The sequence below is a fragment of the Drosophila suzukii genome, assembly GCF_043229965.1.
Source record: "Drosophila suzukii chromosome 2 unlocalized genomic scaffold, CBGP_Dsuzu_IsoJpt1.0 scf_2c, whole genome shotgun sequence".
In the NCBI taxonomy this organism is placed as follows: Eukaryota; Metazoa; Arthropoda; class Insecta; order Diptera; family Drosophilidae; genus Drosophila; species Drosophila suzukii.
Window position 1 is genome coordinate 8,669,168 of NW_027255896.1, and position 22,409 is coordinate 8,691,576.

At 37.7% G+C, this 22,409-nt stretch overlaps 2 protein-coding genes and 1 long non-coding RNA gene across 5 annotated transcripts in view; 2 read left to right on the forward strand and 1 right to left on the reverse strand.

The window, feature by feature from the left end:
• The window catches only part of LOC139354512 (troponin C), a 98,427-nt gene that overhangs the window by 24,329 nt on the left and 51,689 nt on the right, over positions 1 to 22,409 (reverse strand). The window contains exons 1-3 of one of the 2 annotated variants that reach the window (XR_011605472.1): positions 8,605 to 8,925; positions 7,988 to 8,545; positions 7,658 to 7,922 (exon numbers count right to left, since the gene is read on the reverse strand). The exons of the other annotated variant lie outside the window; for it this stretch is intronic. The gene's annotated coding sequence lies outside the window, so the exon portion shown is untranslated. Of the gene's footprint in view, positions 1 to 7,657; positions 7,923 to 7,987; positions 8,546 to 8,604; positions 8,926 to 22,409 lie in introns of those variants that run through there. 2 annotated transcript variants of the gene reach the window in all.
• On the forward strand, positions 4,943 to 5,768 carry LOC139354515 (myb/SANT-like DNA-binding domain-containing protein 1). Its single transcript, XM_070998757.1, has 3 exons — positions 4,943 to 5,214; positions 5,275 to 5,402; positions 5,463 to 5,768. Exons 1-3 carry the CDS (start codon positions 5,045 to 5,047, stop codon positions 5,612 to 5,614), a joined length of 450 nt encoding a protein of 149 aa, XP_070854858.1. The 5' UTR covers positions 4,943 to 5,044; the 3' UTR covers positions 5,615 to 5,768.
• LOC139354517 (uncharacterized) lies at positions 8,978 to 9,536 on the forward strand. Of its 2 annotated transcripts, none has more exons than XR_011605481.1 (2): positions 8,978 to 9,246; positions 9,359 to 9,536. It is a non-coding gene; the product is annotated as an uncharacterized lncRNA (long non-coding RNA). The 2 variants fall into 2 exon arrangements; XR_011605482.1 differs by having other exon boundaries at positions 9,169 to 9,300.

Below are 22,409 nucleotides of genomic sequence, written 5' to 3' on the forward strand. Positions count from 1 at the left end.
ATGTTTACATTTTTAACTCGCTTGAGCCCGCCGTTTGAATGCAAATTATTTATTTGTGTTAAAACCATTATCTTTATTATTATATTGGAAAGTAGTTAACGACGCAGGAGCAGGTGGGATAGTTTCAGCCCGATATCTTTAAAACTGAGAGACTGGTTTGCGTAGAAACGGACGGACAGACAGGAAGACCGACAGACGAACAGTCGGACATAGCTAGATCGACCTGTCTAGTCATGCTGATCAAGAACATATGTATTTTATGGGGTCGGAAACGTCTCCTACACTGCTTTGCAAACTTCTGACTGAAATCATTATACCCTCCGCAAGGTTATAAAAACACCGAAGCTATAATTAGTTTCATATTACATTCCCACCAATTTTCCGATCGTTCCTATGGCAGCTATATGATATAGTCGTCCGATTTTGGTAAAATTGAATTCGAAATTCATAACTAATTAAACAAGAAAAGAAATTACCTTCGGCACGCCGAAGTTTTTATACCCTTGCAGGTTTTTCTCGTGGGTGCATTATATGTACAGAGCTTTCCGATTTTTAAAAAACTAAAAATTGTAAGATATTGTTCCATTTAAGTTCACTACCGTCCATGTTTACCGGAAACGAAATATAACGGTCTATGTATTCTTTTGGCATTAATTAACCGATCGTTTCTGTGGCAGCTAAATGACAAAGTCGCCCGATCTTATTTAAGTTATATTCGAAAAAGGGAGGGATGCCCTTAAGGACAATTTAAAATAAACCACTAAAAATTATTTTTTCTAGAGTTAATTTTAAATTAAGATTTTTGTTTCCTTCTTTCTTGTTTTACGTTAATGCTTTGGACTTTTATTCTGACTATGACCTTTTCGAAGTCCACTGCCTTAAAATAAATGACTATTCACGTTCGGACTACATACCGGTGAAGAATGAAGACGTCTCAATCTGGGACGAATTAGGGTATCTTAGACACTCCGGAAATCATCATTGAGCACGGAGCATTAACATGTTAGGATCAGCGTTATAAGCAATTGCAGGTAACCCAGACTTCGATAATTGAATCAGAGAGTAATCAGGTAGAAATAAATTCTAGAGTTTGTACGTTTAATCGAATTAACCAAATCAATAAATGCAATTTACAAATCAGACAAATTGGACAAAAGTCAATTATTTCAAATAGTTTTGGCCAAAAATATAAATATAATAAATGATCTTGGAAACGTAATATTCTGAATAACATTAGCAAAGGTTAACTTAATAAATCCTGTAATTCTGGACGAGATTGATATCAAAGAAATTAATCACGAAAAGCTCTCAAACTTTAGTAAAACTGATCTTTTAGAAGTATCCCAGATAAAAGCATTTCAAAATAGTGACATGATTCACTTCCTCATAAAATATCCAAACCAAACTTAGAATGTAAGAAAATTTCTATATACCCAACAATACCCATAACAACAGGACTATAGTCTTTGGGGAGAACAACTTGGTCGCTGATTGTGGCAGAAAGTCGTTTGCCATCCAACAGTGTGACGCTTCAATTGGAACCATCTTCTGCAGAAAATCTGACTCCTCAACATGCGCTCAAAAATTGGTTTCCGGAACTGTCGCCCAGTGCAGCAACATTCCAGGCCAACTCAGTCCAATAACAACAATCGTCGACGGTATACTTATCATCAACGATGCTGCTGCGAAACTTCAATAAGACGGCAGCCTTAAAAACATTCCTAGGGGCACATATTTGGTAACCTTCGACGACTACGTTATGGTGAACGAGACCATCTTCCAAAACTACTATGGCATACTGAAGAAGAATCCAGCAGTATCAATGGTAGCCCACGTAAACATCACGGGTCACAAGGAACAGATGAGCCTGCCCTTTCTTCACGAACTAAGATTGAAAAATATCCAACACATTGAGCGTCTTAAAGAAGAAATTGTAACGAAGCCACTTTTACCCATCGGTATTACTTTAGTAATATTTTCGAGGTGCCTCTTCGTCACCTATCAACTCCGCCGACGTTGCGTTCGTAACCGCCAAAGTGAATTGACAGTTGTACTAAAATCTACGCCGAAGAAGTCCGAGGACGGTGAAGGCCGGGAGGGAGGGAGGATTTAGCATGGAACCCAAAGGTGTTGCAAGACCGGATGCAATTCTTCAAATCAGCAGTCTAAAAGAATAAAATCCAAAGCCCGAGTCGCCGAGTGGTCGCCGAGGTCCCACGCTAGTGCCGTTGACTAAAACGGCCAGGTAATGCAGCGGGCTATGCAGCGGATGGGAAGTACAAGGTCAGTATTCTGCCCATAGCCCCGCTGTCAGTTCTGACCGTCGCTGCCGACGTCGGGCCTTCTGCCTGGCTTTCTTATAGAATACTTAAGTTAGCTTTAGTTAGTTCTTAACAGACTTACAAAGAATCCAAACAAATTCCGCGATAAATTCCAACAATAATAATTTATAGTAATCCAAACGGATTTCTAAATAATAAATATAATAATTTTAAACAGAAATAAACTTAAGTTATCGAAACGGATTTCTAAATAAAGATTGTAAATTAAACGGAAAATAGCTTACCAGGAGGGTGAGCGAAGGCGGACTATTATTATAATTATTTATTTTGTTATGCTTCCTAACGCTACAAGTGTTAATTACTGCGCTATTTACAACGGAAACGCATATTTAAATTGGGACAAAATTGGTTTTTAAGTCTAATGTAATCGTCCGAATGTTTCGAGTGATACATCAATCGAAAGGTATTGCAAAAACTAAAAGGATTGCGTACCAAGACTTAAAAAAAATAAATTGGTTTGGGAGAAAGAGCAGTGAAAGTGTAAACGTGAAAATTTTGAAAATTTGATCTGTTGGGGCCGGTGGAGATAAATACCCCCCGCTATTCACCTATTTGTACTCTAACTTAAAATAGGCGTCAAATGACACCTTAACTGTCAAGATCGGATGCTCCGATTTTGGGGCCCTTCTAAAATTGAAAATATGATTTTGTTTGTCAGCTTGTCCCAAAACTTTACTTTAGAGTCCCGAAAATTATGGACGATGTTGAACAGCTCAATACTAGACATTAGTTTCACCACCTTTGGAAAAACTAGCAAGTTTGGCGAGAAAACAGCTATAAGTACCTAGGTTTTGTACACCCGTAGCTTGTGAACTACTAAAGCTACTTGATTGTGCTGTATATCGATAGAAATGTACTTTGTAATACTTTATACGCCTTTCTAACATAATTTGTCTTTATACCACCGTTTAAAAATTATGGGCCAAATTTTTTTTTGATTGGATTTTTTTTAAACTTTTTTCTGATTCCTCAAAAACTGCTTTGACAAATTCATATTAAATTGTAGCCCTTGTTATAGCCTTTGAGATTCCTCAACTTTTAACATGCGACACATTGCTGTCTCTTGTCAAAGTTAGTAATCAACAAAAATGCCCACATTTACCAGTTCAGAACATCTTACACTGACTGAGCGCAATAACCGTTTTTTGTCCGTATCCAAACTCTATTTGAAGGTTATAGAAGAAACTTTACTTCTAATACTTTTGTAAAAAGTAGCTAGCTTGGCGAGAAATCAGCTGTAAATACCTAGATTTCGTAACTTGTGAACTACTAAGGCTACTGGCTTGTGCTATATGTTGTTAGAAGGGTATTTTGAAATGCTTTGTTACGCCTTTCTAACGTTGTTTGTCTAAATACCACTGTTTTAAAATTATGGGCAAAAGTTTTTTTTAAATAGATTATTTCCAATTTTTTCAGATTCTTGAAAAACGGCTCTTACGATCTTAGATTAAATTCCAAGGTGTATAGCCCTTGACATTCCTCAACTTTTGACATATGACACATTGTTGTAAAAAGTCTCGTGTCAAAGTTATTAATCAAAAATGCCCACATTTACCAGTTCAGAACAGCATTGACCTTTTTTTGTGCGTATCCAAACTCTATTTGAAGGTCCTGGGAAGAGACTTCCCAGAGTTTCTAGAAGAAACTTTACTTTTACCACTTTTGGACAAATTTGGCGAGAAAACAGCTATAAATAGCTAAATTTCTTACACCCGTAACTTGTGTACGACTAAAGCTACAGGCTTGTGCTATATGTTGTTAGAAGGGTATTTTTAAAAGCTTTGTACGCCTTTTTAAAATAATTTGTCTATGTACCACGTAAAAAAATGGTATTTATTTAGTAGATCGTATAATACATTTTAGTCACAAAAGTTGATATCAGAACTTTTGTTTGCTGAAAGTGCGATCGGCACTAGACTTTTACCTCGTTATGAGGTGTTTTTGTTTGATAAAATGAACATGAGAGAACGTTATAGGCGACCTCGACTATCAGATACCCGTTACTCACTTAGGGGGAGTTCGATGGAGATGAAGGTACGCAAGCAGCAAGGCGATTTTTCCAATATTGCACACCCCGCAATAGCGCCACCTACAAAATCTTCACAAATGTGAGTAATAGACTGGTTTTAGTGTGGAGCGTTTTTGGGCGTACGAGTGGGCATGGCACGTGAATTACGTGAATTGAGTTTGCGCTGTCCCAGAAGCTCAAGAATCTACATGCCAAGTCCCAACTTTCTAGCTTTTGTAGTTTTGGAGATTTCAGCATTTATATAGTCGGTCCTGTCACGGACATAACTAGATCTCCTCGGCTAGTGATTCTGATCAAGAATAAATCCACTTTTATAGGGTCTTCCCACAGAGATTCATCCACCATCTACCATCCGTTGAACGGATGCTCCATAAGGTTTTGCCATTCCGAAAATTTCCCAGTTAGTTCCCTATCCAAATATGACGGACTATTTTATGCGATAGTTAGGCGATAATTTTGGGTGGAAGCCCTAAACTTTTCTTCTTGAAAGTGGAAAGTGGAAAATTCACTACGAAAACGTAAACAATGATGACGGGAAACTTTTAAAAATGGAAGGCGACAAAGCAATAGGTATAAACATAAATGCTCTTTATATTTTTAATAATTTATTGCTTTTAATTTTACAGTCAATAACACGCGAACTGCCGGTGGCAAACTGAGGTGGACTAAGCAGATGGAGGTCCTGCTCATCGATATTTGGCAGGAGAACATCGAGGAGTTGCGGGGAGCTAGAAAAAATGTCCATATATACATGGAGATGGCCCAGACCCTAATGGATGCTGGGATTGATGTGTCCTACAAGGACGTCCGAACAAAAATAGAGAACCTGACCAAAAATTACAGGTAACTTATATTCGCGCAACAACATATTGGAAATCCACTCAACGATACTTTTCCTTGCAGGCAGGAAAAAAGTAAAATGGGGCCAAGCGGTGGCGCTCCTTCCTCGTGGCAGCATTATCAGTTGGTCCACTCGTTTTTAGGCGCATACCGCATCTACAACATGGAGCAGAACACCTTGGAGAACGAGAGTATGTCCCCATACTTATATTTTTGGTTTAAAATTATCTAAACAAATTTATTTATTGCAGATACTAGGGAATACTTTGTGGAGCTCTTGGATGTAGTCTCAGATGACAGGGAAGCCTCTACCTGCAGCGGCAGTCAACGCTCAGGCAGCACTGCGCCCCCTGCTAAGCGCGCAAAGGTGGACCACAAGTCGGAGCTTGTGGAGATAGCTTGAGAAAGACTGGAGGAGCAGAGAGCGCAGACAGAAATATTGTCGAGAATGGCAGACAGCCAAGCAAAATTCCAGTCGGATTTGTTGGATCTGTTAAGAAAATCAACAAATTCCTAATAATTTTATAATTTATAATAAATAGACCAAATAAAATGTGATATTATAATAAAATAAAAACAAACAGATTTATATCAAACAAAACACCTCTTAACGAGGTAAAAAGTAGTGGCGAAAGCGCTCTTAACAAAAATTTCTGATATCAACAATTGTGACGAAAAATGATATTATATTCTATAAAATAAATAAACTATATTAAATTTATGATTTCGGCCCGCAACAGTAAATATTTATTTACCTACACGTAAATTTTCTGCTGTAGCGTGCCGAATACATCAATTTAATATAGTTTATTTATTTTATCGAATATAATATCATTTTTCGTCACAATTGTTGATATCAGAAATTTTTGTTAAGAGCGCTTTCGCCACTACTTTTTACCTCGTTAAGAGGTGTTTTTGTTTGATATCAGAAGTTTTTTGCACAAAAGTTTAAGTACCCCAATACCATTACTAGGAGTCGTCCCCATGAATATTAAAATATTTATACTTTATAAAAAGTTTTATCACTTCAATTACCTATTTTAACAGCACAAGTTTGGAATCTCAAGGGCAGTATAGTTTCAGATTCCAAGAGAAACCTGTCGTTTCTTATATTTCCCGCCGAACTAGAGGGTTACTCCAAAGTGGTAGAACAAAAAGATCAAGTTTCCTATTTTGATTAGCTTCATGCAAGTAAAAGACCCTAAAACCATAACAGATTTTCCGTTTGAAAAAATCGAATAAGAATTTTTTCATAAAATTGGTTTTTTTCTTGTTTCTTGTTGCCAATAAGTATAAAATATTTCGTATACGGAGCTGAAACGAGTTGCACTATTTATCGCTTAATATCTTCCAAACGGTAATTTTTAGGGCAAAAAGTTTCATAGATCAAAAGTTGAGGAATTTTAAGGGCTAAATGATTTAAAAATTAAAAAGAAATCGTTCGATTCAATTTTGAGAAAATAGTCAAAAAGTGGCTTTAAAAAATAACTTTTTGTCATAGCTCTAAATCTATTATATTCAGACATTTTTACTATATGAAAAGTAATTAGAGTATTTTCAGGGATATATAGCACGTTTCTGTAGCATTAGTTGTTTAGCTACAATAAGCATTTTAAATCTGGCTTTTTTTTTTGATTTTCCGCTAAACTAGTGGGTTTTCCCAAAAGACGTAGAACAAACGTTTCCTATTTCAAGCTACTTTATACACCCATAGGGTTTCCAAAACCCTTAAACAAAGATGGGATGCATACAAACCCACAAACAAAGGGACAAACATTTTCATTTTGGGAAGAAGAAGAAAATCTTGTTTCTTGAATTACTTTTGAACGGAACATCGGATTTCAACAAATGAGGTATCATTCGACGCGTATTCTCAGTAAGAAAACTAGTTAAACAGCCGGGGGCTTTTATCCACACCGTATCTAGCAGTTCCAATTTTCTAAATTTTTACTTTTACACTTTCACCGCTTTTTCTCCCAAACAAATCTATGTTTTGAAAGTCTTGGTATGCAATCTTCTTAGTTAGTGCGATACCTTTCGATTGGTGTATCACTCGTTATGATCGGACAATAATTGCAGATTTTCAATTCTGCGGCTATATATAGTAGTTGTCTTCGCACGCTCTCTTGCGCGCTTCGCCACTACGTGTACTGCCGTCCACAGTGATTTTATGAACTTTGTTTGTTACCATTTAGACAATATTGGGAAATAGCTGCTCTTATTTTTTCTGCAGGTTGGCTAAAACCTGCAGACATATTAGTCCGATTTGGTTGTTCGCGTAGGTCATTTGCAGCCTGTTGCCAAGTTTCATTTATAGCGCTGTTGTGCTCATTTAAAATGTTGTGCAAAATGCAGCAGGCTAGAATGGCTTCATTATTATTCTTGTAGTGGCTGTCAAGACCTTTCCCAATAAACCAAATGGCCAAATGCATTTTCTACCACTCGCCTAGCTTTAGACAGATTGTAGTTAAGATTTCGCTGTTCTTCAGATGCAGTTGTGGAAAATGGGTACGGCTTCCTCAGCGTTTGGGAAAATCTAAAGGCAGAGTCCCCAATAAGCAGCACCGGACCTTGAACGCCACAAATTTCCCTTGTTTATTTCGTGAAGAAACGAAGAAGACACCATTTTCCTTGCCAGGCTCGACTTTTGAAATATAATGGAGACGTTGCAGCGCCCAGCAGAGCCGATGTTTACATAGGTAAATCTGTATCTGTAGTAAATTTAAAATACAATGCGCTTAGAACATTTTTGAGCTCTTAGAAGAACGCAGCTTACCTGTAATCCACGAGAGCGAATAGTAGTATTGAGTACCAGCCTTTGTAGTTGTGGTGATCGACTGCTTCTGCTGCTGACGGTTTTATTTCGATGTGACAACCACTTACACATTATACATTGCTAAGACCATGAACTGATTTAATGAATTTATGTCTGACCAATTGCACCTAGACACTGGGGAAATCCGATTGCTTCGAATCCTTTGACACACTCGTCCACTTTTTCTGGAGTAAGATAGTCCGGTGACATGAACTCGCTGGCAAACTCAAAAATGAGTGCACGGCAAAATTCGTGGAGAATTTTGCACACAGTGTTCTGTGCAACTCCAAAAAGCCTTCCGATGGAACGATATTCTGCTGATGATCCCAAGGTGTACAAGGCTATAGAAATCCGCCTTTCAAGAGGAATGGCATTTCGCCAGCTGGTGTCCTTCTTCCGCAAAACACCAAGTCGGTCCACCAAAAACGTAAAGATCTCCTTCTCCATACGAAAGCTCTCTTTGAAGAACTCGTCGTTGTTTTCCGGTATATCCTTCTCCCAAAATGTCCCGTATCGTTTCTGTTTAACATAACTCGCATTCTTTAATCGTATTTTTAATACATTTTAAGAGCACGTACCAGCATCCACACACTTCGTGGCATTTGCTCTTTTGCAGAAAAAATGCTTTCGTACAAATCCAATTCGTCGTCATTCCACTCCTCTGAATTGGCTGCCAATAAAAGCTGATTCAACTTAAGATTTTGCTGTTGTACAACAGCCAAAATAGTTGGTAAATTGTTCATTTTGGTCTGGCAAAATCCACTTTAACAATTTTTGCTTGTGTTTTTATAAGCCTCAGCTGATTTGACAGCTGTTGTCGGATGGTAGATGGTGGATGTGCCCTGTGGGAATCGGAGTTTCACATTTGTCAAAAATCCCAACCGTTTCTAACGGATGGACTGTATGGGAAGGGGGTATTAGGATCGGAAACGCTACCTTCTACCTGTTACATACTTTCCGACGAATATAGTATAACCTTTTACTCTACGAGTAACGGGTATAAAAACACCAATGCAATAATTTAAAAAAAATGTTTCAATATTTTTTCGATTTTTCCTATTGAACCTATAGGACAAAGTTTTCCGATCCGGCTTGTATTAACCTATAATACAACCTGCAATAAAAATGAGACTTTTGGGAAGGTTTCGTAGAAATAAAGAGACCGACGGACAGACAAACATGGATTTATAGACTCGTCCAGTGGTGCTGATCAAGAATATGTAAATACTTTTTGGAGACGGAAACGTTTCCAACACTGCGTTGAAAACTAATAAGTAATAATAAGGAGCCAGAGTTTCCAATAACCAACTTCCCACACCCCTTCACCTATAGGTTTGTTCCCAAACAATTATTAAAAAATATACCCAACAAGCATATTAGACGAGAGTTGACTACTAGGACCCAGCGAAAGGGAAATTGCCGAGAGAGGACCCCGACAGGATCATCAAAAATAAAACCTGCCACTTCTTATGTCTTATCTACAAAATAAAATGAATATCTACTAAAAATACTCTTCTGTGTTACCATCATCATTTAAGCTTCAACCCACCACTGGTAACTGGCGCAGCCGGACTCACCGTTGGACAGGAAAAAGGGACGATGATGAAGAACCTCCAAGGAGCTATTGTTTTAATTATGTGAGTACATTAGTGGCAAAGTGAAAAAGAAATGTGAGTGGCTTAAAAAAAAGGAAGAATTAGCAAAGAATGAGAGTTGAGAAAAGTAAAAGCCGGAAAGAAATGTGAAGGAAAAATATCTACAAGAATTAATGAGTGAAATCGTGGTCGCAAAAATTTAGATTAGCAGTGTTCTATTCGTTCAGTGCACTTGTGCGAGATCAATCTTACAGGTAGCCTGAGGTGCCGAGTGAATATCGGTCGTAGTTAGCGTCGGCAAGCCGAAGCTTGTATACCCTTGCAGTTATAATTATTAAATTTAAAAATGCAAGAAATGTTGTTCCCAATAGTACAAGATAATAAAAAAACACCGAAGCTATAATTTGTTTCATATTATTTTCACACCAATTTTCCGATCGTTCCTATGGTATCTATATGATATAGTTTCCGATTTTGATAAAATTAAATACGAATTCAGAACTAAATAAAAAATGGGTTTTCCAAGCGTATGAAGTTACATGTTAAAAAACACCAAAGCTATATTTTGTTTCATATTATTTTTCCACCATTTTTTCGATCGTTCCTATGGCAACTGCATGATATAGTCGTCAGATTTTGATAAAATTAGCATGATATAGTCGTCAGATTTTGATAAAATTAGTTTCAAAACTCAGAACTAATTAAAAAATGTTATTTCCAAGCTTATTAGCTTACATGTTACTCAGCTAAAGGGACCAAAGGTAAATGGAGATATGCAAGCAGCAAAGCGAGATTAAAATACGCCACCTACCGGCGGTAGACCGATTTAAGCGTTATGGGCGTTAGAGTGGGCGTGGAAAATGTTTTTTTGGATCAATCGATAGGTATTGACGAGACGAATACATTTCATCTAGCATGAAAGTTTTGGGCGTCACAGGTTTGGGGGGTTTGTGGGCGTTAAGGTGGGCGTGGCAAACTTTTTTTTGGGTCAATCGATAGGTTTCGATAAGAGCAATACACTTCAGTTACAATTTTTATTCTAGCTTCAAAACTGTAGGAGCCACAGTTTTGGGTCGTTTGTGGGCGTTAGAGTGAAACAAACTTGCGCTGCGTAAGAAGCTCAGGAATCTGCACGCCAAATCTCAATAGCCTAGCTCTTATAGTTTCCGAGATCTCAGCGTTCATCCGGACAGACAGACAGACGGACAGACGGACATGGCTAGATCGACTCGGCTAGTGATCCTGATCAAGAATTTATATACTTTATGGGGTCGGAAACGCTTCCTTCTGCCTGTTACATACTTTTCGACGAATCTAGTATACCCGTTTACTCAACGAGTAACGGGTATAAAAACAACAAAGATCATTTTTTCCGGCTGGTTCCGACGTATACACTACCTGCAAAAGAAAGAAGACTTTTGGGAGAGTTTCAGACCGATAGCTTTAAAACTGAGAGACTAGTTTGTGTAGAAACGGACGGACATGGCTAGATCGACTCGTCTAGTGATGCTGATCAAGAATATATAAGTTAACAACAGCAATATTTCCGCATATTTTTCTCCGAAAATATTGCAACTTGTCAAGCACAAAGTTGCAGCCCAAGTTCAATAACATAAAGTTCAATAACATAAAATTCAATAACATAAACACGAGCATCCGGTCAGCCGCAACTAAGTACGGAATACGAATTCTGCAGACCCTGCAGATTCTGCAACCAAGCAATTTTGTCAACGCTACCAACGCCGCTGCCAGCGCCGCTGCCGCCGAAGCCAACGTCGCTGCCCCAACCCACAGCTTTAAATAGGGATCGCTATGTAGAGTAGAGTAGTTCCAATTTGTATCTCGAATAAATAAGACATCTTAATCCAATTTTTGAAGTTTTAATTATTTGGAAATTAACTGGCGCCCGAACAGGGACCAGCGCGAGTAAATCCGATTAAGTTCGATCAGTGCTAATAAATCCGTGCAACTCCGTTGACTTTAAAGTGCTACGCGGGGACATCTGATTAAGTTCGATCAGTGCGGAACATTATTAAGTGCAACTCCGCTGGCCCCCTCAGGTCAGAATCAGAGGAACTCCTTCATAATAAAATTGAAGCTGAGGACGACAACCGGTCGGCAATATAATTGCTATTCCATCGGTGGACTACAAGTACTGTCAGGCAAGCCCGCAGGACATTCTCTATTCGTGTGCGTTGCAGGATCCTCAGTAGGCAACAAACAGGAAGACATCCGGACCACCAGGAGAAGTAGCCACATCAAAGTTAAGTTAAGTGAAAATAGTGATTAAGTGAAACAAATAAGAAACCAAACTAAATCAAAAATATAAATTAAAAATTTTTGCAACCAATTACAAATAAATAAAAGCCGTAAAGTTTAAATTAAAATTTGAATCTAAAAATTATAAAACTCGAATTATTAAATTAAAATTAAATTTAAAAATTGAAATACAAATAAAATCAAACATAAATAATATTGCACAAAATTAAAATTAAATAATATTGCACCAAATTAAAATTAAAAAAAAACATTCAAATTTTAAACTACAATTTAAGAAATTATATTAAGAATTTGAAAAAATTTTTCCCCCAACAATTTTACCTTTACCATTTAATTTCACATTAATATTATTATATTTGAAATGAAAACTACTTTAATGCGTAAGACACACATGTGAATATTCCCCTTCTTTAAAAAAACAAATGGCCAATCAGCGAAATCTCATAAGACCCCCCATTATCAATTTTGAACAACAACAGCCAGCAGAAGAACCCAACGCAGTTTTAGAACAGCAAGTAAATCCAAACCAAATTCATTTAGTTCAGCAACTTCAGAGACTAGAAATTCAACAACAACAACACAGGTATAACATGGCAGCAGAAGAATTACAGGCAGCCGTCAGGCAAATACTTGCAGAGCAATTACCAGTTTTATTAAGACAAGCACAAAATCCAGGGATTGATTTCGCATGTGCCCCAAATCTAGAAATTTTTCTAGAAAATAGAGGTAATCTCGAAGGTCTAGACAGGGTACCAGACATAGTAAAAAGACTGCGAGAATTTTCAGGAAATCCAGCGGAATTTAGTTCTTGGAAAAAAGGAGGCGGTAGAGTGCTAAAAACATATGAAAACACTGTAGGAACGGCTAAATATTTTGGTATTTTACACACTATTCGTAACAAAATAACGGGAGAAAATGCAGACACTGCATTGGAATCCTACAACATTCCATTAAATTGGAATGCTATCTCGAAATGTCTAACCCTCCATTACGCAGGTAAACGGGATATAGGAACCCTTGAGTACCAAATGACGACGATTAGCCAGGGCACTAATCAAACTGTAGAAGAGTTCCATCAGGCGGTCTACAAACATGTGTCCCTGATACTTAATAAAATTGGCTGTATGGAATTAGGACCTGAAGCAGAACAACTGATGACCAAAATGTATAGGGACAAAGCCTTAGACACTTTTGTACGCGGACTTCGTGGCGACTTATCTCGCCTACTTGGTATGAAAGAACCTGCTGACCTTCCGGCAGCATTGCACCTATGCTTAAAGCTTGAGAATCAGGCATTCCGCGCTAACCACGCTACCAACAGAGGGCAACAATCGTCCTTTAAGAATGCACCTTCACGGTTCGAGCCACAAATGCAACCAGCTGTACCAATTTGGCCACAATGGTCAATCCCTACAGGGAACGCCCAGTTCCAGACCCCCTTTGCACAACCCAACTCAAATAGACAACATTATAATCTACACCGACAACCATTCAATGGCAACCAGAACTTACAAGTGGCCCCTATGTAACGGCCCGGTCTTCAGGAAGCCAACCACCCCCTCGACCTTTGGCCGCAAAGCCACAACCACGACCTGAACCAATGGACATAGACAGGACTCTACAAACCAAACAGATAAATTATATGAATAAACCAGGACGCTTTGACACTGGCAAAAGACCACCAAATCCAATTAACGAGACAGCAAAAAAATCTAGGAACTTTAATATTCAATCAGCTACGGGTACTTCCACGGAAGTAAAAGAAGAATCACCATCACTCGAAGATTACGACCAAACTCTAAAAACTCAAGAGGAAACCCCGACCGAATACCATGCAACTCTTTCCGATTATTGTGACACAATAGAGCAGGCAGACCAGGAATACCCATACGACTACACATACCTTTATTTTTTAGAATAACCAACTACGAAAAACTGACCTACACCACAAATGTGAAAGCTGAAATTCGTACAAACACTGACACTCCAGTCCAAGTGCCTATGGCACTTAAAGACGAAATAGACCGACAGATAGAAGAACTTTTAGAAAACAATATAATACGACCCTCAAGATCACCTTACAACTCACCAGTCTGGATAGTTCCAAAAAAACCAGATAGTTCCAACATACAACAAGGAAGAACGCTATAGTCGAGTACCTCGACTATCAGATACCCGTTACTCAGCTATATGGAGATATGCAAGCAGCAAAGCGAGATTAAAATGCGCCACCTACCGGCGGTATACAGATTTAAGCGTTATGGGCGTTAGAGTGGGCGTGGCAAATTTTTTTTTGGGTCAATCGATAGGTATTGATGAGAACATTACATTTCAGTTAAAATTTTCTATCTAGCATCAAAACTGTAGGAGCCACAGTTTTGGACGGTTTGTGGGCGTTATAGTGGGCGTGGCAGTCTACTGAAACAAACTTGCGCTGCGTAGGAAGCTCAGGAATCTGCACGCCAAATCTCAATAGCCTAGCTGCCATAGTTTCCGAGATCTCAGCGTTCATCCGGACAGACGGACAGACGGACAGACGGACATGGCTAGATCGACTCGGCTAGTGATCCTGATCAAGAATATATATACTTTGTGGGGTCGGAAACGCTTCCTTCTGCCTGTTACATACTTTCCGACGAATCTAGTATACCCGTTTACTCTACGAGTAACGGGTATAAAAATACAGAATGGTAATAGACTACAGGAAATTAAATAGTGTAGCAATAGCAGACAGATACCCCATACCAGATATTAATGGAGTTTTAGCACAATTAGGAAATAATAAAATGTTTTCTGTGTTAGATCTCAAGAGCGGGTTCCATCAAATTGATTTAAAAGAAAGTGATGTGGAAAAAACTGCCTTTTCCGCGAACAACGGAAAATATGAGTTCACAAGACTTCTATTTGGGCTAAAAAACGCGCCATCCATATTTCAAAGAGCATTAGACGACATTCTTAGGGAACACATAGGTAAAATCTCTTACATTTATATCGACGATATAATTGTATTTAGTCCGGACGCTGAAACCCATTCCAAAAACTTAGAAAAAATATTTGAGACCTTAAATAATGCCAATATCAAATGCCAACTAGACAAGTGCGAGTTCTATAAAAATAAAGTTGAATTCTTAGGTTTTGTTATATCAGATAAAGGAATAGAGACAAATCCCAAAAAGCGATCGCCAACTACCCTTGTCCCAAAACTGTAAAAGAATTAAGAGCATTCCTTGGACTGTCTGGATATTATAGGAGATTTATTATGGGATACGCCACACTAGCAAAACCCCTCACGACTTTACTTAGAGGCGAGGACGGGCGTATTTCAAAAAAGGCTTCATCGAGGAAAACCATCCACCTCAACGATGAAGCTATGCAAGCTTTTGATAAACTTAAAAGCACCCTAAAATCAAAGGACGTAATATTAAAATACCCTAACTTTAATGAGGAATTCGTACTAACAACAGACGCTTCCGACCACGCAATAGGAGCAGTACTTTCACAAAAGGACAGACCAATAGCTTTCATATCCAGAACCCTATCACAAAAAGAAGAAAACTACGAAACAGCTAAAAAAGAAATGTTAGCCATCTCTTGGGCAGTAAAATCGCTTAGAGGATACCTTTACGGTGGAACCAAAGTTAAAATTTACACCGATCACGAACCACTTCCACACTATTGTAACTGGAAAGGAGGAATCGCAATAAAGAGATGGAAATCACACCTTGACGAATACAACAAAGAATTACTTTACAAACCCGGAAAAGAAAACGTAGTGGCTGATGCCTTATCCAGAATCCCAAAAACCAACGAAATTAGTTCATTAACCATAACACAACATAGCGCTCAGAGTTCAGGCCACAATCTTGTTTACAACGTAGAAGCACCCATAAATGCATTAAAAAATCAAATATTCATTCATAAAGAAAATCCCCCTAACTATAAATTCACTATTCCATTCCCAACATTTGATCGGCAAATTATCACTCAACCAAACCTTCCAAAAAAAACTCTTATAGAATTACTAAAAAATATCTAAATCCTTTAGTCATAAATGGAATGTTTACAACGGAAGAAATAATGGGAGAAATACAAAGAATTTATCCGGAACATTTTAGATCTTTTAAAATCAGGTTCACACAGAATAAAGTAGAAGACGTAACAAACGAAAGTGACCAAGAAGAAATCATATTAGAAACCCATAACAGAGCCCACAGAAATTCAGAAGAAAATAATATTCAGCTTGCAGAAAAATATTACTTTCCTGAAATGAAAAAAAAGTAACAAATTTAGTTAAACAATGCAAAGTGTGTAAAGAAGAAAAATACGATAGACACCCACCTAACCCAGAAATTACAGAAACTCCAATTCCTGAATACCCAGGACATGTAATTCACATTGACATTTTTTCCACAGAAAGAAAATTAGTTTTGACCGCAATAGACAAATTTTCAAAATTAGCACAGGCAAAAATTATTAAATCTAAATCAACAGAAGACATTAAAAAACAGCTACACGATGTTCTATTTTACTACGGTGTACCGAAATACGTTGTAATGGATAATGAAAAATCTTTTAACTCAGCAACCATTAATTTTATGATGAAAGATCAATTAAATATTACCATTTTTAGAGCCCCACCTTATAAAAGTTCAGTTAACGGTCAGATTGAAAGGTTTCATTCCACTCTTTCTGAAATAATGCGATGCATTAAGACAAAACAAATTTACAATACTTTTGAAGAACTATTAAATAGAGCCGTTTACGAATATAATTACACAATCCACTCCGTTACAAAAAAACGACCGTTAGAAATATTTTTTGGAAGAAACGTTACTACTGATCCAGAACAATATGAAAAAAGCAGACGCGATAATATAGAAAACCTCCAACAAAAACAAAAAATTGACCTCGAAAACCACAACAAAAAAAGAAAAGAAATAAAAACTTATTTACCAGGGCAAGAAATTTTTGTTAAACAAAATACAAGATTAGGATCAAAACTATCTCCACGCTTTAAAAAAGAAATTGTGAAAGAAAATAGAAATACAACCGTAGTTACTGAAGCGGGAAGGATTGTTCACAAAAGTAATATTAAAGGAGATTAGGTCCGACACTCCGTAGGGAAATTTTTTGTCCATCTTTTTCCGAAATAAAAAAAAAAAAAAAAAAAAAAACCCATTACCCATAACTCTAAAGATGTTGTCCGCTTGGGGTTATCAGTCCGTTCGTGAGGGATCGGCCCATAACCCTAAAAAAACCGATGTTTAATGGAAATTTTTTTTTATTGCAGGATGTTGTTCCTTACAATATTATTACCATTGGTAACCGCGACCACCGACATAACAAACTATACTGACGCTCATACCATAACAATCCACAAAGGAATAGGGAAACTACAAATATCATCAATAAAACTTATCCATTTAATTAATCTAAGCCACCTCGAAAATGAATTACTTCAAATAAGGGAACACACACAAACCATATTAAAAAATAGCTATCACTACCATACTCTAACACACGAAATAATACAATCACTCACAGCACTTAGTACACTTACAATAGAACCAAAAAAACGCCAAGCCAGATCAATAAATATGATCGGCTCAGCCTGGAAATACATCGCAGGTAGTCCAGATCATGAAGATTTAGTAATGATAGAAGAAAGTTTAAACAACCTAGCAATAAATAACAATGAGCAAATAATAATTAATAACCAACTTCAGGACAGAATTAATAACTTAACCACAATTTCGAACATGTTAGCAAACACTATTCAGAATGACAATCGTTTTAGTAATGAAATTACATCAAATTTACAAAATCAAGTTAGACTAATAAAAGAAGAAATAGGAAACATTAAATTCGCAATACAATGGGCCAAAATTAGCGTAATAAATACCCTATTATTAAATGAATTCGAATTAATTGAAATAAACAAGATATTCCAAAGAAATAATATCTCCTCCTTGTCCGTTGAAGAAATGTTAGAATTTGTTGATGTGTCTGTCTTACAAAATAAAACAACTATTATTTACATGATCAAAATTCCCGAACTTGAACCACGCAACTACGAAAATTTTGTAATTAAACCTGTTATTAAGAACCAATCAGTAGTACATTTAGATATTAACGAAATTTTTGTATCAAACAATAAAATATTAGCCTTACCCAAAAATTGTAAAGCATCCAACCTCATAAAAATTTGTAAGCAAGAAAACACAATAGACCTAAGAGAATCGAAATGTATTTCTAAATTAGTTCAGGGAAAGGAATCGCTGTGTGACTATAGTAACTCGGACCACATAGAGCCAATAGAAGAACTAGACGATGGCGTAATACTTCTCAACGACTTTGACGGAAATGTTATAGCAGACAACACTACTCGCAACCTAAAAGGCACCTTCATAATTCATTTTTTCAACGATACCATAAATATAAACGGAAAGAACTACACAAATAAGGAAAAAACAATAACAAGATCTGAAATACCACGAACCCAGATAACACCAATAGAAGCCGAGCGTCTACAAATTCTGTCCTTAGAAGCCTTAAAAGCCCTACACATAAAAAATAAGAGACATTTACAAATATAAGAAAGCTATACGACCCTAAACCGAATCACAATTATCACTTTAGCATGTGTCATTGTTCTTGTTTTAATCACATTTAGAACCTGTTTCCAAAGAAAAGAAAAAGTAATTTTACAAGTTCAGGAAACACTTCCAAAAGTTCTAAATAACAAGACCAACACCATATCAACCACTAAAACAATAATATCTGAATTCAATAACATTCCATATTTCTAACTCCTCTTGAGGACAAGAAGGATTTTGAGGAGGGAGAGTTAACAACAGCAATATTTCCGCATATTTTTCTCCGAAAATATTGCAACATTGTCAAGCACAAAGTTGCAGCCCAAGTTCAATAACATAAAGTTCAATAACATAAAGGGCCTGTGAAGCTGGATTAAGCTGAAGTTCCTGTGACGCTGGAAGAAGAAGCGTATCCTGTGAAACTGGATGAAGCTGAAGTTTCTGTGACGCTGGAAGAAGAAGCGTATCCTGTGAAGCTGGATAAAGCTGTGAGTCCTTTAGTAAGAAGGGGGTTGCTTGAGTGTGATCCTTTGTTGTTAAAGGATCACGTCGGGGTCACCAATGTTTGTGCCTAACCGAAGTAGACACTTCCGGGTCACACCGCGGGACAAGGGGGTAATGAGCACTTGTCGCTGGCACGGGGACGCTTTGATGGCAGGACGATCGCGTCGCGGCAATGGTAACGATGGTTACTACGATGCCGGACCACAGGAGATGCTGGAGCTGCGCTGAGGGTGAGCTAACGTGGTTAGCTGCTAGTTGAGATAGTGTATTACGAGCCCTATTCCCAGATGTAGGAAGTAGAACCGCGGAGTTAAGAGGTGTGTTGATAACTGATTTATTCTTCATTTGGTACATGTTTATATACTACTTGGAACACGGAAGTTTAGTGTAATGATTAGTGAATGAGCTATATTCTAAAGTAGGTAGGTAGGTCAGGGAGTTTTGATTATGGTAGCAGTTTGTGTAGTTGGCTCGGCAGACACTGCAAAATGTGCTGACTGCATTGGCTGGTCAGTGTGCCGTTGAGTCGGTGAGACGGTGAGTTAGTGAGACATATAATATGCTGATCAGCAATTCTCATATGCAGTGGGTGCTACTGAGCGCCTGGTACTGTTCCCAACTTGGCTACTGCTTGATTTGTTGGGTGTGGTCATGTTGAGTACCTTTGGGTACGAACAAAAAGCATTTCATAAAATATCCAAACCTAACTTAGAATGTAAGAAAATTTCTATATACCCAACAATACCCATAACAACAGGATTATAGACTTTGGGGAGAACAACTTGGTCGCTGATTGTGGCAGAAAGTCGTTTGCCATCCATCAGTGTGACGCTTCAATTGGAACCATCTTCTGCAGAAAATCTGACTCCTCAACATGCGCTCAAAAATTGGTTTCCGGAACTGTCGCCCAGTGCAGCACCATTCCAGGCCACCTCAGTCCAATAACAACAATCGTCGACGGTATACTTATCATCAACGATGGTGCTGCGAAACTTCAAAACATTCCTGGGGGCACATATTTGGTAATTTTCGACGACTACGTTACGGTGAACGAGACCCTCTTCCAAAACCACTATGGCATACTGAAGCCCACGTAAACATCACGGGTCACAAGGAACAGATGAGCCTGCCCTCTCTTCACGAACTAAGATTGAAAAATATCCAACACATTGAGCGTCTTAAAGAAGAAATTGTAACGAAGCCACTTTTACCCATCGGTATTACTTAAGTAATATTTTCGGTGTGCCTCTTCGTCACTTATCAACTCCGCCGACGTTGCGTTCGTAACCGCCAAAGTGAATTGACAGTTGTACTAAAATCTACGCCGAAGAAGTCCGAGGACGGTGAAGGGCGGGAGGGAGGGAGGATTTAGCATGGAACCCAACAGTGTTGCAAGACCGGATGCAATTCTTCACATCAGCAGTCTAAAAGAATAAAATCCAAAGCCCGAGTCGCCGAGTGGTTGGAGAATGCACCGGGCACCGGGTGCTAAGTCAGAGGTCCCACGCTAGTGCCGTTGACTAAAAGGGCCAGGTAATGCAGCGGGCTATGCAGCGGATGGGAAGTACAAGGTCAGTATTCTGCCCATAGCCCCGCTGTCAGTTCTGACCGTCGCTGCCGACATCGGGCCTTCTGCCTGGCTTTCTTATAGAATACTTAAGTTAGCTTTAGTTAGTTCTTAACAGACTTACAAGGAATACAAACGAATTCCGCGATAAATTCTAACAATATTAATTTATAGTAATCCAAACGGATTTCTAAATAATAAATATAATAATTTTAATCAGAAATAAACTTAAGTTATCGAAACGGATTTCTAGATAAAGATTGTAAATTAAACGGAAAGTAGCTTACCAGGAGGGTGAGCGAAGGCGGACTATTATTATAATTATTTATTTTGTTATGCTTCCTAACGCTACAAGTGTTAATTACTGCGCTATTTACAACGGAAACGCATATTTAAATTGGGACAAAATTGGTTTTTAAGTCTAATGTAATCGTCCGAATGTTTCGAGTGATACATCAATCGAAAGGTATTGCAAAAACTAAAAGGATTGCGTACCAAGACTTAAAAAAAATAAATTGGTTTGGGAGAAAGAGCAGTAAGAGTGTAAACGTGAAAATTTTGAAAATATGATCTGTTGGGGCCGGTGGGGATAAATACCCCCCGCTATTCACCTGTTTGTACTCTAACTTAAAATAGGCGTCAAATGACACCTTAACTGTCAAGATCGGATGCTCCGATTTTGGGGCCCTTCTAAAATTGAAAATATGATTTTGTTTGTCAGCTTGTCCCAAAACTTTACTTTAGAGTCCCGAAAATTATGGACGATGTTGAACAGCTCAATACTAGACATTAGTTTCACCACCTTTGGAAAAACTAGCAAGTTTGGCGAGAAAACAGCTATAAGTACCTAGGTTTTGTACACCCGTAGCTTGTGAACTACTAAAGCTACTTGATTGTGCTGTATATCGATAGAAATGTACTTTGTAATACTTTATACGCCTTTCTAACATAATTTTTCTTTATACCACCGTTTAAAAATTATGGGCCAAATTTTTTTTTGATTGGATTTTTTTAAACTTTTTTTCTGATTCCTCAAAAACTGCTTAACAATTTCATATTAAATTGTAGCCCTTGTTATAGCCTTTGCGATTTCTCAACTTTTGACTTACGACGCATTGTTGTAAAAAGTCTCGTGTCAAAGGTATTAATCAACAAAATTGCCCAAATTTAGCAGTTCAGAACATCTTACACTGCCTCAGCATTAACCTTTTTTGTGCGTACTCAAACTATATTTGAAGGTCCTGGAACCTTAAGGTGATGTTAAACAGCTTAAAAGAAGAAACGCTACTTATTCCACTTTTGGAAAAATTATCTAGTTTGGCGAGAAAACAACTATAAATAGCTAAATTTTGTACACTCGTAACTTGTGAACTACTAAAGCTACAGGCTTGTGCTATATGTTGTTAGAAAGGTATTTCTAACATGATTTGTCTAAACACCAGGTAAATTAAGAAATTGTATTTATTTAGTAGATCGTATAATACATTTTCGTTGATATCAGAACTTTTGTTTGCTGAATGTGGGATCGTCACTAGATTCTTACCTCGTTAAGAGGTGTTTTTGTTTGATCACTGTGGACGGCAGTCCACGTAATGACGAAGCGCACCAGGAGGGTGTGCGAAGGCGACTACTATATATACACGAAGAAATGAAAATCTAGTGTAATCGTTCGATACATCAATAGAAAGGTATTGCAAAAACTAAAAGGGTTGCAGTTATAACGATCGGTCGTGTCTTTCTCCCAAATCTAACTTAACAGCTAGTCAAGCCTAAGTGACAAGACAAACAACAACAAACACACATCTATTTCTTATCAGTTATTTCAACCGCTTTGACTGCAC